Here is a 14,742-nt window from a genome sequence, read left to right as displayed (position 1 = left end):
TCTGTCCTGCCTTCTTTAAGACCCAGATTTGGTGCTAGATCTCTGAGAAGCCTTCCTCCAACTGATCTATCTCCTCTGAAGTTCTACCATATTTCTAGGGTCCTTTGTGCAATGCGGCATCTACTGACTCTTTTGTATTTGTCTCTCTGACTTGACTGTCTTCTCGATGAAGGCAGGGACTACATGCCATCTCTTACAAAGCCTAGCCCAAGGACAGGACATAGTGGCAGGCATTCAATGAAAATAGGCAGTTACAACATAATCACAATCAGAAGAGAACCCCTGGTGACACTTAACTCTCTATCACTAGTTGATTCATTCACCACTTTTACTAGCACCTATTACACTTTCAGCACCACATCAGGTGCTATGGGCTAACATCAAAAAAAAAAAAGACATACCTCCATCCTTGAGGAACTAGCAAGCACATGTTGAGTCCAAATGTATAAAAAAGGGCTATATGAAGTCAAAGCTACACTATTACTCAAAGTGCACTGCTTCACTTTCTCAAAACTAAGACAGCACTATCCAATAGAAATGTAACACGAGCCACATATGTACTTTGAAGTTTTCTAGTAGTCACATTAAAAACACTAAAAAGAAACAGGTGAGATTAATTTTAGTAATATACTTTAACCCAATATATCCAAAGTATTATCATTTTGATGTCATTAATATTTTTAAAATTTTTAATGAGATATTTTACATGTTTTTATACTGTCTTCTAAACCCAGCGTGTATTTTACTCTTACAGCACATCTCAGTTCAGGCTAGCCACATGCCAAGTGCCCAATAGTCACTTGTGATCTGTGAATACCATCTTGGAACATGCAGTAAGAGAAAGGGATGCTCCTTACCTTACTGCCAAAGTGAGGATTAATAAACGTCACATCCTCCAAAGTCAGTAGAATTCTGTTGGGTCCTTTAATCAACTGGATTTTATTTATACGATGTCTGAAACAAGCATAAAATCAGAAGGTCACAGGGGGCTGGATGTTTTGCAAACCAGGGGTAAATTTGCCCTATGATAGAAGTTAAAAAATACACAAGATAATCAAGAGAATAACCACACATGGATGTTTACCACAGCATCCACAGCAAAGAGGAGAGCAAGCCTGGTCCTCATAACTTGCAATGTTACAAAGGCCAAAAGAGAAAAGTGAAAATGCTATTAAAGAGGTATCAAAAGGAAGGGTGCTGCATGGGGATGGTATCTCAGACTAATAAAACAGTGATTCCACATCAAGGGCACATTCAAAACAACACCTCTGAATACTTTTAAAGAATACAACACCTTTCCTCATATACCATAGTATGTATTCTAATAATACCAGGGCCAAGAATCATTAATCTCCATTTTATAAATACGAAAAACACATTAAAGAAACAAAACAAAATTAAGCAAATCATGTGAGATCCCATAGCCTGAGGCAGAACTGGGACTTGAATCCTTGGTGTCTGGCTGTGGGCCCAGATTTCTGCCCACAAGACCACTTGTCTTGCAAAGTTGCATCTATGCGTTGCCAAAGCAACAGGTTGAAAAGTGGAAAAATTCAATCAGTCAGTTGCTTTGTCTACATGATTCCAAACAAGTGGGCTGACTGTTTTTTTTCCCTTTGGCTGAATTGGTCTCTTGTCTGAGCATTACATAGACACAGTTTAAACCTGATTCTCTCCAAACATGCCCATTAATTTGCAGTGAATGCAATTATTTCTTACAAATCAATTACTAGACACATAGGAGTTTATGATGTCTACCCACACAGCCAGGTAGGTCCTCAGTTGAGCTAACTGGGCAACTTAAGGACCTGGAGGGAACCTTGGATTAGTCCATGTGGTTGTTTTGCTCTGTTTTGTCTTGGGGGCTCTGATAGCTACAGTTTGGCTTCGCTTTTTCCATAACCCCTTAATGGTCACCCTGAGGAATGTATTAAAGCCGACAGCCAGAATGGAAAAAACAACCACTGAATCAAAACGCTTTGTCAAGCTGCTCTAAGAAGTCTAGAGTGTCACTGTAGCTTTAAGTACCAGCAACCCAGACAGTCTTTCTCAGTGATTCCACTGATTTGTAAACAAACAATTAATGTGTTTCTAATTGTCTGCCAACAAACATGTCCCTTATCACTGTGGGAGCTGCTGCCCTGCAGAGAAGATTAAAAGAGCCCTGTAGTGAATTCTTGGGTGGAGCACATGAACCTTTTGGCAAAGTAAAGCAGCACTCCCTAACTTATCTATTTCATATGTGCAGTGAATTGTGTTAAAGCAGGCACACCTCTAAAAATAATCATGCTACAGAATACACTCTAGTAGAAAGCCAAGTGGACTCCCAATGCAGAGACCTGGGATGTAGTGCAGATTTTGTCATTAATTAGCCAGATAATCTTGGATAAATAATTTAACCTCTTCGTGCCCCAGTGTCCTCATCTATCTAGCAGGATAATAGTCCTTGCATTACTCGCTTTATAGAGTTGTTTTGAAAATCAAATGAGATAATATACGTGAAAGTGCTCTGAAAAGCATGAAGCACTATGAAAGTATAAGAGCTCATTATTATCATTACCGTCATTAGTATTACAAAGCCCGGGAGAGCTTTACAGAAAGGCGAGGCAATCTGGTTCGGAGTGGGGAGAAAGGAGGAGTTCAAAGAATCCTTTGTTTTGGGGTGGTTGGGTTCTTTGCAAGTCTTTCTTTCTGAAAAAAAAAAGACTTAAACAATCAAAACACAGAGAAAAGGAAGGAACAGAGAGCCACTCTCCTGCGAGTAATCACCATCTATTACAGAAACTCATCAGCCGCTCAGCTCTTCTGATTGCAGCCGTGGTGGGCAGAGAGGGAGGACGGCAGCAAAGAGAGGGCATCTTTTGTGCTTTGTTAGCTGAAGAACCAAGGCCCAAGTGACTCTGGGAAATGATGTGCCTTTCTCCCATCTCTGAGTTTTCTGTGACCACTTGAAGTACCAATTGTCTCAAACTCATTTTCCTCTCCAATCATTTTCCTCTCTAATCATGTCCCTCTCCAATCATTTTCCTCTCCAGTCTTCTTTGCCCTTCAGCCCACAAGCTCCAAACAAACCCCACCTCCTCTCTCTCTCACACACACACACACACACACACACACACACACACACACGATTTTTTTCTTCTTTTTTCCTTTCCTTCCTAATAATTACTGGTTGGACTCACTCTAAGCCCAAAGAACCAGTCCATTCCATGGGGAAGACCAGTGAGATCAGTCATTTGGGGAGGGGGAGTGTGGGGGGTTGACAGATAACACAAGCAGCTAAGTGACTCCATTTTCCACCTTGCCATGGCATCTTTTGGCATTGGAGAGCCAGAGCCTATTACGCTTCAAATCTCCCTAGAGGGGGAAGATTTTGATTGGAGGGCATTTATTTTCACTAAGTATCTCATGATGTTAATTAAATACTTTATTCTTTGGCAGCAGCTAAAGACATTAAATTTCTGTTCTGAGCAGAGGTATGTCACAGTCATAGACATTAAAAGAAAAACTTCCTTTGAACTGCACTATTGTCTTTGTCAAATGTGCTTTAACAATGCATAAGCTACCTACTGCTTTGTGTGGCTTTCTCAAGTTTCTAATACTGGGGAGATTGGATAATAGTGGTTTTTCACAGTGATGCTAACATGCTACCACTAAGAGTAACACCTGTTACAGTTTCAATCCAGGATTTCACAGACTCATTAGAATATCAGAGCTGGAAGGGCTCTTAATGATCATCTAATCCAATGCCTTCATTTTACAAATGAGAAAATTCTGGCCAAGAGAGATTTAGTGTCTTGTCCAAATTTTCATCGCTACTTAATACCCTCCAGACATGTTTTTTCTTGGAATTCGCCAAAAACCTCCACTCCATTCCCGACCAAGTTCTTGTCATATTGTTGTTAGGACCAGTCTTACAAAGAGATAACAAAGGTATGGTTTGCAGGGTGGAAAGGGTAAAGTGGGAGGGATGGGGCTGCCTTCATTTTTCATTTTTCCCAAATCATCCTAACGTGGGGAGGATCCAACTGTTAAAAGGCAACGGTTGTAAGAAAGGGGTGTCATATTAAGCCATCTTCAGCCATTTATCCCTGATCCTGAATTAGTTCATCAAAGTAGTTGGTCATGTATCAAAGGATCTGAGGGAGAAAGACGAAGACTTGGTGGTAATGATGATGTTGATGATTAGCTAGGATAGCTTTTGTCCAAGGAAGAAGGACAGTAAAAATCTGGACTATGATACCCTGGGCAAAAGGGATGAGTGTCTAAGTGAGGATCCTGGCCTCCCAAGAATCAGCAGGAGAGTGCCATGTGCTTGGGAAGGAGATGAGATCTCCCACTTCTTGAGCACCTACTGTGAGCCAGGTGATTGTTCTAGGTAGTTTACTTGCTTCAGTGTATTTAATCCCCACTACAGTCCTGTGAATTAATACCATTATTCCTAAATCTAAGATTCCAGCCGAAGTCTGCCTAATTCTTGGAACTTGTTAAAATATCCCAGTCCATACCTACCAGTCCATACCATTTAAGGAAGGAAGTGGTTATAGGAGACACTGCCAGTGGAAAAGGGAGCACAGATAGGGAGTAGGCAGGCCCTAAAGCGCTGGTTCTCTTATTTCACAATAGTGTTGAGAGCCAGATCTACTCACAGGCAATAACACTGACAACACAGCTGAGGAAGTTATTCTTGGCATCATGAAAACACTTCACTCTAAATGGGGCCGGTAGGGATGGTAAATCACTATGGAAAAAAGAAAATCAGCGGGTCATGTAATGAGGCAATTGCACTGAAACATGACTTCCCAGAAATCAATATTAACAAGGCTATTATGGGCTTGTATTTTTATATACAAAAAGAAAAAAAATGTACCTTATAAAGTACGCAAATCCATTAATAGACAGCAGGACTATAAGCAAAGCAAGGCAGACCATCACAGCAAAGGCAGGGTCGATGCCTGCAGAGAGGAAGACGAAGGGGAAGAATGGCATCAGAAAGAGGCTGTAAATATAAAGGGCACCACAGAGCGACTCCTTGTGCTTTCTCATGACTCTAAGATCAAGCCACATCTACCTAACTTAATTCTATTTTTCTCCAGCACAGTCTGTCTTGTTGACTTTACGGACACAGAAAGCAATTTCACTGTTCTGAAGCAAAACCACTCACCACTGTGACAATAACAAATCACATGAATTAAGGCTGACCCTGGTGTTTCTTTGGAGAAAAAAGTCCACGAATGGAAAACTTTGAGTACCTTAATTTAAGTTGGACAGCAATAGAGTTCTTGAGAATAAATACGTTCTCTCACCTGTGAAGGATATTATGTTGCCTTCCTAAAATGAAAGCCCTTTGTAATTCACCCTAGCCCATAGACCTCGTGAGTTATAGATGAAAAATGCAGCACGTGTCCTTCAAGGGGGAGTCTCATTTTGCTAGTGAGTGTTTTCACTAGGACGTAAATTGTCCTCTGTAAAACCCAAGTATGTGGATGGATGACTAAGATTTCAGAGGGAAATATATGATGACGCAAGTGAGGAAGTAGCTGGGTGTGTCGTGCTAAAACAAAATAGAAGTTGAAGTCTATTTCAAATAGATGCATTTGCTTTTAGAAGGGTGTGGGGTACACTTGCATAGGAATAATATAGATCCTTCCAAATTTCCCCTCTGGCTCTCAGAGATTTGATGGAGTTTCCCCTCTTCCACAAACTAGAGGAGTTCCATCAGTCAATCAAATGCAAGTATTTATGGGATGCCAACCGTGTTGGGTGGTTGAGGGGCATAAGAATTATTAGCTCTGGTCCCTGCCCTCAAGGAGCAGTCCATTTGGGAGGAAGAGACACAATCAATACACAAGAAACAATTGAAAAGCAATCTTGTGCTAAGCTGTGAGGTACAGACTTTTAGTTCAATGGGAGTTCAGAGAGGAAAGGGTGGAAAAATGGTATTTCTGTGGTGGAATCTGATTAACAGGATTTGGATAAATCAAGCGAAGGACAAGTGAATTTTCTAGCAAGGGAAACAGTCACATAACATAGCCTACAAGAAAAAGAAAAAGAGTCATGCCTTCCTCTTGTTAGAAAAACTTCTTTGGAAGCGGGATCCTTTTTAAAATGAGTGGGGGAGGCTTTTAAATTGTGGATGGTTATTCAAGGCTGCAAAGTACCTCTCATTGTCCTTATTATTTTAAATTAATTATGTAGAGTGCCAAGATATTTGTGTCACCTGAACGCAAATGATTGATTCTGTGAGTGGCTCAAGATTAAAATATGCCTTCCCCTAGAGATGTTCCCTGTAAACCGGGCTGAGCCAAATTGACTACCATTGATTTTCCATTCCTTACCTCCTCGGCAGATCTTCCCTTCTGCAAACCAGCATTTTGCATCTGCTCGAGGGGGCCCGCCACCAGGGAAGTGAATGGGGGTCTCTCCGAACCGTAGCAGCTCCATTTCCATGTCCACAGTGTAAGTACTGTGGAGTTCCCATTCTTTCCAGTTGGTGTCCAGGATTACATATTCTGAAATTCCATTTCCATTTGAATCTGTCCTTATCAACTGGTTGAATCCATAGAACTGCATGTTTCTGGAATGCTGAATCAGGCTGGCAGCGCTAGCCCGTCCATTTTCTCTCACAGCATTATTCATGGCTTGTGCGATAAAGTAAATTGAATTGTAGATGGTTCCAAACAACGGTGAAACCTATTTTTAAAAATTACAATTATCTTGAGCCCTAGTCACCCTAGAGCAATCTCAGAGTGTATTCCAAGCCTGTATACATTATTATGGGCTGTACGTCTGAGTGGAGGTGAGCTATGAAGACCCAGAGGGGGGAAAAAAAAGAATTGTTTCCCAGGACTTGCTTGGTTTCTCCCCTGAATTTTTCTGTTTTTCTCCCCCAGGCCTTCACATCTTTAAATATATCAAATATGACAATTTTATGAGCAAACCAAGTCATACACAATACATTTTTATGCTCCTAAACTAAGAAAGTGATTTAGAGTTATAAAGGGCACTAAAAAAAAGTATGAAATGGAGAAGAGGCACACAAAGGAAATTTACCAGGTTAATTACTGGTGCATTATACATGATAAAATCATTTGGTTGGCACTACTAGAGTGGTAGGTGCATGTGGTAAGACTATAAACAATGTGTCTCCACAGTCCAGGTGTGTGTCCTGACTTAGTTCAAAATGGCTATTCTCCTAAACACATGCTCCCCAGAGAAAGTGAACACTAGAATACAGTTTTAAACATATACCCCCACACGTACACATGCAGACATGCATACTGACACATACCCACAAATACAGAGCCACATGTTGTCGTGTATGGAGAAAGTGGGTTTTAATCAAGAAATCCCATATCTTATTGCTGTGCAAAGTGGCAAAGCTTTGGTGAGAAGCCACTGGAAAGCAATAAGGCTGCCACAGTGGACAGCATGACTCTGCCTCCTATATAAATATGGTAAAAGCAACAGCATTTGTGTACTGTGTCTGATACCCTGCTCATTAACCTTGTAAGTTTGTTTCTGTAACAAACCTTGTATCCTTTTTCCAAAAAGGTGGGGAAGAAGAGCAAATGATCTCACTGCTTCCCCCCACACTGGCCATGGTTTCGCAGTTTTTCATAACATTTCACTTCTAGGATGGAGTTCAAGAAAGCGATGATCATGCCATTTTACTGAGCTACAGGGAAAGCTGATCCTTGCTACTTCAGTTTCACAAGGTCTAGAAAGCTATCCTCCTATAACAATCTTCATCTGAATAAAAGGGTTTAAAATTGAGTGAGTCGTTTTTGTGTTAGAAATGCAAGTCAAGATGCAGAGAGGTGTAGCGGCTAGCAAAACACTGCCATGCCTTGTAAATGTAGAGCTGAGGGTTTTCAACACTGGCTGCACATTAGAATTACCTGAGGAATGTCAAAAATACTAATGCCAAATACAACCCAGCCAACAAAATGAGACGCTTTAGGTTAGGAACCCAGTAATCAGTGCTATGAAAAGCTCCCAAGGGATTCTAATATTCATACTGGGTTCAAGACCAACAGTATAGAAGAAGACGCAATGGCCTGTGGTCTTTTCCTAACGCCAATATGTTGGGCAAGTCACTTATTCCCTCCCTCTGGGCTTCAGTTTCTTCCTCTCTAATATGAGGATACAGAATCATGAATGTCTAAACCTTGGGAGTCATCTGGTCTAGCCATCTTACTTTCTAGGTATGAAAGAGAGACCTGAAGAAGTTAATGACTTGTCAAGGTTGATTAGCAAACATTTGGTTCTTTCCAAAACAGTCATAAGATTTTGGTGCACACCAAAAGGTCCTTGATATTTGCAGGACCATTTGTTCCTGTCCAAAACATCCATAAGACATTTGGTTAATGCCAAAATGTCCTTGATATTTGGTCATATTTAGTCCTATTCAAAATGTCCATAAGACATTTGGTCCACACCAAAAGGGCCTGGAAATATGATCCTACCCAAAACATCCATGAGCATACTTGGTCCATGCCAAATGGTTTTGGGGAGGACCAAATATCAAGGACCTTTTGGCGTGGACCAAATGTCTTATGGGTGTTTGGGACATGACTAAATGGACTTGCAAATATCAAGGACCGTTTGGAGTGAACCAAATGTCTTATGGACCAAATGTTGATGGACATTTTGGTTAAGACCAAATATCAAGGACCTTTTGTTGTGGACCAAATGTCTTATGGATATTTGGGACAGGATCAAATGTCCTGCAAGGGTCATGGTCCCTCACCTAGGCATAAAATCAGAACTAGAACCCAAGTCTCTTGATTCTCAGTTTATTTTAGCATTCTTGATTGAAATAGATGTTCTCTGTGGTCTCTTCTAGTTCTGAACTCCTGTGAAACTTCCCAAATCTTGGTCTAGTCCACGGAGCAAGTTTAGCTTGCAGACTTTTTTGTTTGGATTGTTTATAGGTTCTTCTTAATTTCTCTGATCTTTTACCATTGGCTTGCCGCACAGCTCAGTCCTTGGTCCTCTTCTCTATCTACACTCACCCCTGTGGTGATCTCTTCTGTTCTCATGGCTTCAAATGCCACTCTATGACATAAATCTCAGATCTATACTTCCAGTTAAGGCCTATTTCCTGGACTTCCTAGGTGGTGCAGTGGTTAAGAATCCACCTGCCAATGCAGGGGACACGGGTTCAACCCCTGCTCCAGGAAGATCCCACATGCTGCAGAGCAACTAAGCCCATGCACCACAACTACTGAGCCTGCGCTCTAGAGCCCATGAACCAGAACTATTGAGCCCATGTGTCACAACTACTAAAGCCCACATGCCTAGAGCCCATGCTCCACAACAAGAAAAGCCACTGCAATGAGGAGCCTGTGCACCACAATGAAGAGTAGCCCCCACTTGCCACAACTAGAGAAAGCCCATGTGCAGCAATGAAGACCCAATGCAGCCAATAAATAAACAAATTTTTTTTTAAAAAGACCTGTTTGCTAAATTCCAGACTCATGGAGTCAACTGCTTACTTGGTATTTCTACTTAAACATTGTTACAGTGTACCCCAAACCAAACTCCTGATCTTTACCTCAAATCTTCATGTTCTATTTATGAGTCTTTCCCATTTTTGTTAAAAGCTACTCCATTCTTCCAGTTATTCAGGCCAAAGAGCTTGCCCCAGTAACAGAGCTATCTAGTAGCAGAGCAGAAATCACCATCTCAGTCTCCTGAGTTTTATTCCAATGATTTCCGTTCACCCCCTGCTTTAACATGCACTATAGATACAGTGAAAGGATATAGTGTATGGATGGCATGTGCTGCCACCAAGGCATCCACACTTAGTTGCCCAGCACTCACTGAGGTCCCTTCAGGGGTTTTTACTGACTCTCCCTCCTGACATTCGCAGATGCTCCATTTAATTGTATTTGGGATTTCTGCAGGAGTCCGCCTGTTTTCTAGGGCTTTGGTAGGTTATGACAATAAGTGAAGGCTGGAAGGTAGAGTATAAAATCAATACTAGTAAAACAAATGAGTGAAAAACCACGGGGCAGCAAGCCCCTGAAAGCAGGGAGAATTCTAGTATTCTGTTTTGAAAGGCACACAGCCTTCTCGGAAAGGGACTGCATCTAACCTACAGCCAAAAGCAAAGATTAGAACTCTTAAAAACAACATCCTCACCTCTGAGCTGACCCATCCCACAGGGTTTTCAGCTGGCCAGCCTCTGCTGCCCTTGGTGCTCTCAGGGTGACCCCTGTTAGAGCTGACTGACAGCAACTCCCCAAGATGAATGAAACCTGCAGCTGGTTCTTCAGGATCCTCTAGCCTTCACCACATATCACATATACATACACACACACGGGCACATGTACACACACACACACACAGCCACACAGTTATGGTAGGGGGACTTGAAGCTAGGAAAAAACATAGCTGTAGCAAGAGCATTCAGTTGCAAAAGATGGGCTGTCACTATGCCCCACGCTTGCTGTGAGGGCTTAGATTTGTGTTCTAACTGGTTTCTGTTGCCGTTTTACCTGCTGTGCCCTTCAGCCATGGTAATTGCCCCTTCTCATAAGCCAAAGGCATATTCTGTTAGCATTGGAAACAAAAGCTCTGTAATTGCAGCTGCTGCAAATAATGAGAAAAAGAAGAGGCAGAGGATGGGAGAAGGAAAGTAAGGACACTGTTTACAACCCTCTGTCTTGGCTTCTGACTATAGTTCCAAAGAAGCAAGACAGGATTGGCAGGACCTTCTGTCAGGCCGATGACCTTGTTGTATCACAGGCCAGAATGGTGAAACCACTGATGACTGAGTCTATTGGTTTTGACCACTCTGTAGACCTGAACGTGAATGAATGAATTGTGACTAAATAAATGATAATTGAAACATCTTTCATTGTTATTCAGTGACTTTAGCTAGCTCTACCTTAGGCTTTTTGGAGCTTGTATCCAAGAGAACAAGGTCTGGGTCGGGAGTAGTGATATCTGAATTGGTTCAATTTGATGGTTCATGTCGTCATCAAGTTGACTATTATCAGATTTACTGTGCTTAAAAGACACAAAACTGGACTCCCAAGAATTTTGTCCTTGGAAGTGTACATTAAAACACCTGACTTGGAAAGCACGCTTGAAGGACAAAATAACAACATCACCTTTGAACAAAAAACCAGGTGCATACAGAGATCAAGAAACCAAAGGGTAATTGAATTCTTGTTATTGAAGGTGGTACCTCCAATAATGCATGATCGCAACCCTTGGACTTAGCCAAGAAATGGCTAATAACCTAATCTGTTTAGTAAGATACTCATGAACATAACACTTATTTTATATATAGAATGAAGTACAAAGACAATTGTAGCCACTGTGAGCAGCAGGTAAGCTTCTCTGACAACCTGTCTGGTGGGCCCCATCCTGGAATGTTCCAGTCCTAACCACATCCCCTTCAGCCTAACATCTCCCTGCCAAACACCCTTATTTATGGTAATGGAAAACAATAGGTGTAGGAGCTTAAGGTCCCCGGGGCTTGCTGAGAAATCCAGAGGATTTCTTTTGCTTAGCCAAATAAGGCCACATTTAGAAAAAAATATATATCCGAAATGTGTGTTCTAGCAATATGCATTGGTAGCCAACAGAATTTCATTGAAAGCAAGCATTGGGAATGCAATAAAAGTGAAGAAGGCAGGAACTAAGACCTTACTTCGGAAGTCGAAGTCTTTTTGTGCCAAAATGTAAAGGTACAAAGTGATAATCCTTGCCCAATCATGCTGAGACCAAATTAGGAAGTTTGTTACTGATGTCCCACCCCCCAATCTCTCCATTCTGATGTATTTTTCTCTTTTCACAGGTCCTCATAAAGCCCTATCACCTCCTATATCAGAGGAAAACAATCCATTCAAATCAAATACCCATTCAAACCAAAGTACTAGTCACTTAGTAATGTTACTAGACATAGGACACGAGGTAATTTTTTTAAAGGTTAATGTGTGGTTAAAGGGTCAGGTTCTGGTACTTCTGGTAGGAGACTTGGGTTGGAATTCCAGCTTTGCCACTTGCCAGCTGTATGACCTTGGACAAGTTACCTTAAGCCTCAGTTTCATCATCTATAAAGTGGAGTTGATAATACCTAATTTGTAGGCTTGGTCTGAGGATTCAGTGGAATCATTTATGTAAACTACCTGGTGCAGAATAAGTACCGATTACATGATAGCTGCTATTGTTTGCATTTTAGAAGAGGAGCACAGGACTCTGGTAATATCATCCTGGAAGTTCATGTTCAAGACTCTTGTCTCAGTCTTGAATTTGTCCTAGTTTTGGACTCAGTGTCCTTAGCACCCTGAAATGGTAAAACCGTTCCCCTTCATTGGGGGAAAGATCTTGTTTCTATTTTGTTTTCTAGTATATCATCTGCAGAGTGCCTGGGCCACCATAATAATACAAATAACAACATTAATAATAATAATAATAATAATAAATATTTATTGAGGAATCATTAGGTGCCAGGCAAGCTTTTTATGTGTATGAGCTCATTTAATCCTCACAACAACTCTAGATTCTTGGGTTAAGTAGCTACTAATATTATTCCCAATCTAAAAATAATGAATAGAAGATACAGAGAGCTTAAGTAAGTTTACACAGTCTGCCTTCGGGAGCCTATACTCTTAACTACCATGTTATATCTGAGCTTAATAAATAACATGCTAAGTTAATTCATAGGCTGCCATTAAACCCATCAATAAAAGAACATCATATATACCTTTTGTAACTTCTTTTCCTTTCATGACTTCCCAATTAAAGATAGCAAAATCAAGAATTTTTTCCTTCACTCCCTTCCTCCTCTCAAACATCACTCCCAAACAATAAGCGCAAGAAACAAAAACAATAAACCTCCATATCTAATGATATTAGAAGACGTACAATCTCGAACCACAGAATATGAAGATAGAAAGCTGCTACAGGAGTGGTAACTGTTTAGCAAAGTGGAGGGTGATTACATCAAAGTATCTGAAGAGGGGAATATTGGTAAGCATCAAGCAGATTTACTCCCTGTGAATCCTGGAAAGGCTTAGGAATTAGAGGCACTATGTACAGAGGTGAAGTTTAGGCAGAGCACGGAAAGAGGAATAGCTTTGAATGCCTGTGTAAGGAGCAGCTAGACTTCTGCCGTCCCACCTCTACCAAGGAGAGCCAGATCTCTGCAGGAAACAGGTTAAACTGATTCAGTGCAGCTCTAGAGCTGGGACACTTGACCCAAATGACAGTGAGAGTGAGGCGGCCCATAAAAACAGAGTGATGAAGTTTAAGTGTTCACACTTAATGATGAGAATCCCAGTCTACTTCCCCCAACATGGCTCCTAGAATAGTGACAACCAGGATTGCAACCCCCAGGCAGGAGACTGAAGCTTTCTTCTCTGAAGAAAGTGACTAGCTCCAGAGACAAGATCTACAGATATTGAAGAAAAAATAAACCAGTTGGGAAGCCAATTGCCCTATACCTAAGCCCACAGGTCAACATACCCACCGTGTACATACACTTTCAAATCCTCCTCTTAAAGCTTCACTTTTAAATATATACAGACAGCCAGGATCATCAGACATTTAAGGAAAGTTCCAAGATTAAATAAAAAGAACAAAACAAAGAAGCATGAAAAATTAGGAATGGAGGAGAACACAAAAAGCAGAAGAAAACTTCAAAGAAACCGTAATGAATGTCTTCAGAGAAATAACAGAAAATACTATATTCATGAAACAGAAATGGGATGCTATAAAAATAGAATAATCAAACAATAAGAATCAATTCTTGGAAATTAAAAATATGATAGCAAAAAAATTTTTTAATCAGTATGAGTCAGAACACAAAATTGAGGAATTATTCCAGTAAGAAAAACTAAAAGAGAACTAATAATACAATTAAAAAACTCAACCCAGGCAACCTTATATCCAACTAACAGCATTTTCAGAAAGAACAAAGACAATGTTGTTGAGGAAATTATCAAAAAAAAAAAAAGGAAAGAAAATTTTCTAGGCAGAATGAGCTTCTAGATTGAAAGGTCCCACCAAATATATAGCATAATACATGTCAAAGACCCAGGCATAATCATGAAATTTCATTACATTAGGAAGAAAGAGATAACCTTAAAAGTTTCTGGGTGAGATAAGAAGGAGTGAAAACAGGTTGCATCAAAGGATCAGGAATAAGAATGACATTGGAGTTCTCACCAACAGTGGAAATAAGAAGACAATTGTGCCATGTCTTCAAAGTGCTAATAGAAAATAATTTTTTAAGCTCTTTATTGGAATATAATTGCTTTACACTCTTGTACCAGTTTTGGAGGTACACCAAAGTCAATCAGCTGTATTTATACACATATCCTCATATTCCCTCCCTCCCGCGACTCCCCCCCACCCTCCCTGTCCCAGCCCTCTAAGGCATCATCCATCATCGAGTTGATCTCCCTTTGTTATACAGCAACTTCCCACTGGCTATCTATTTTACAGTTGGTAGTATATATATGTCTATGTTACTCTCTCACTTCATCCCAGCTTCGCCTTTGCCCCCCGCCCCCCCAACCTCATGTCCTCCAGTCCATTCTCTGCATCTGCGTCCTTATTCTTGTCTCGTCACTGGGTTCATCAGTACCTTTTTTTTTTTTTGATTCCATATATATGAGTTAGCATACAGTATTTGTTTTTCTCTTTCTGGCTTACTTCACTCTGTATGACAGACTCTAGGTCTATCCACCTCATTACATATAGCTCCATTTCATTCCTTTT

At 40.7% G+C, this 14,742-nt stretch overlaps 1 protein-coding gene across 1 annotated transcript in view; it reads right to left on the bottom strand.

Annotated features, from left to right (window-relative positions):
* Positions 1-14,742, bottom strand: part of GUCY2F (guanylate cyclase 2F, retinal) — an 88,092-nt gene that overhangs the window by 56,560 nt on the left and 16,790 nt on the right. The window contains exons 3-5 of the mRNA XM_057718719.1: positions 6,339-6,693; positions 4,871-4,955; positions 858-954 (exon numbers count right to left, since the gene is read on the bottom strand). Coding sequence (XP_057574702.1) covers positions 858-954; positions 4,871-4,955; positions 6,339-6,693 — 537 coding nt within the window. The remainder of the gene's footprint in view (positions 1-857; positions 955-4,870; positions 4,956-6,338; positions 6,694-14,742) is intronic.

This window comes from Hippopotamus amphibius, chromosome X (genome assembly GCF_030028045.1).
Source record: "Hippopotamus amphibius kiboko isolate mHipAmp2 chromosome X, mHipAmp2.hap2, whole genome shotgun sequence".
Taxonomy (NCBI): domain Eukaryota; kingdom Metazoa; phylum Chordata; class Mammalia; order Artiodactyla; family Hippopotamidae; genus Hippopotamus; species Hippopotamus amphibius.
This window is presented reverse-complemented; position numbering and strand designations above follow the sequence as displayed.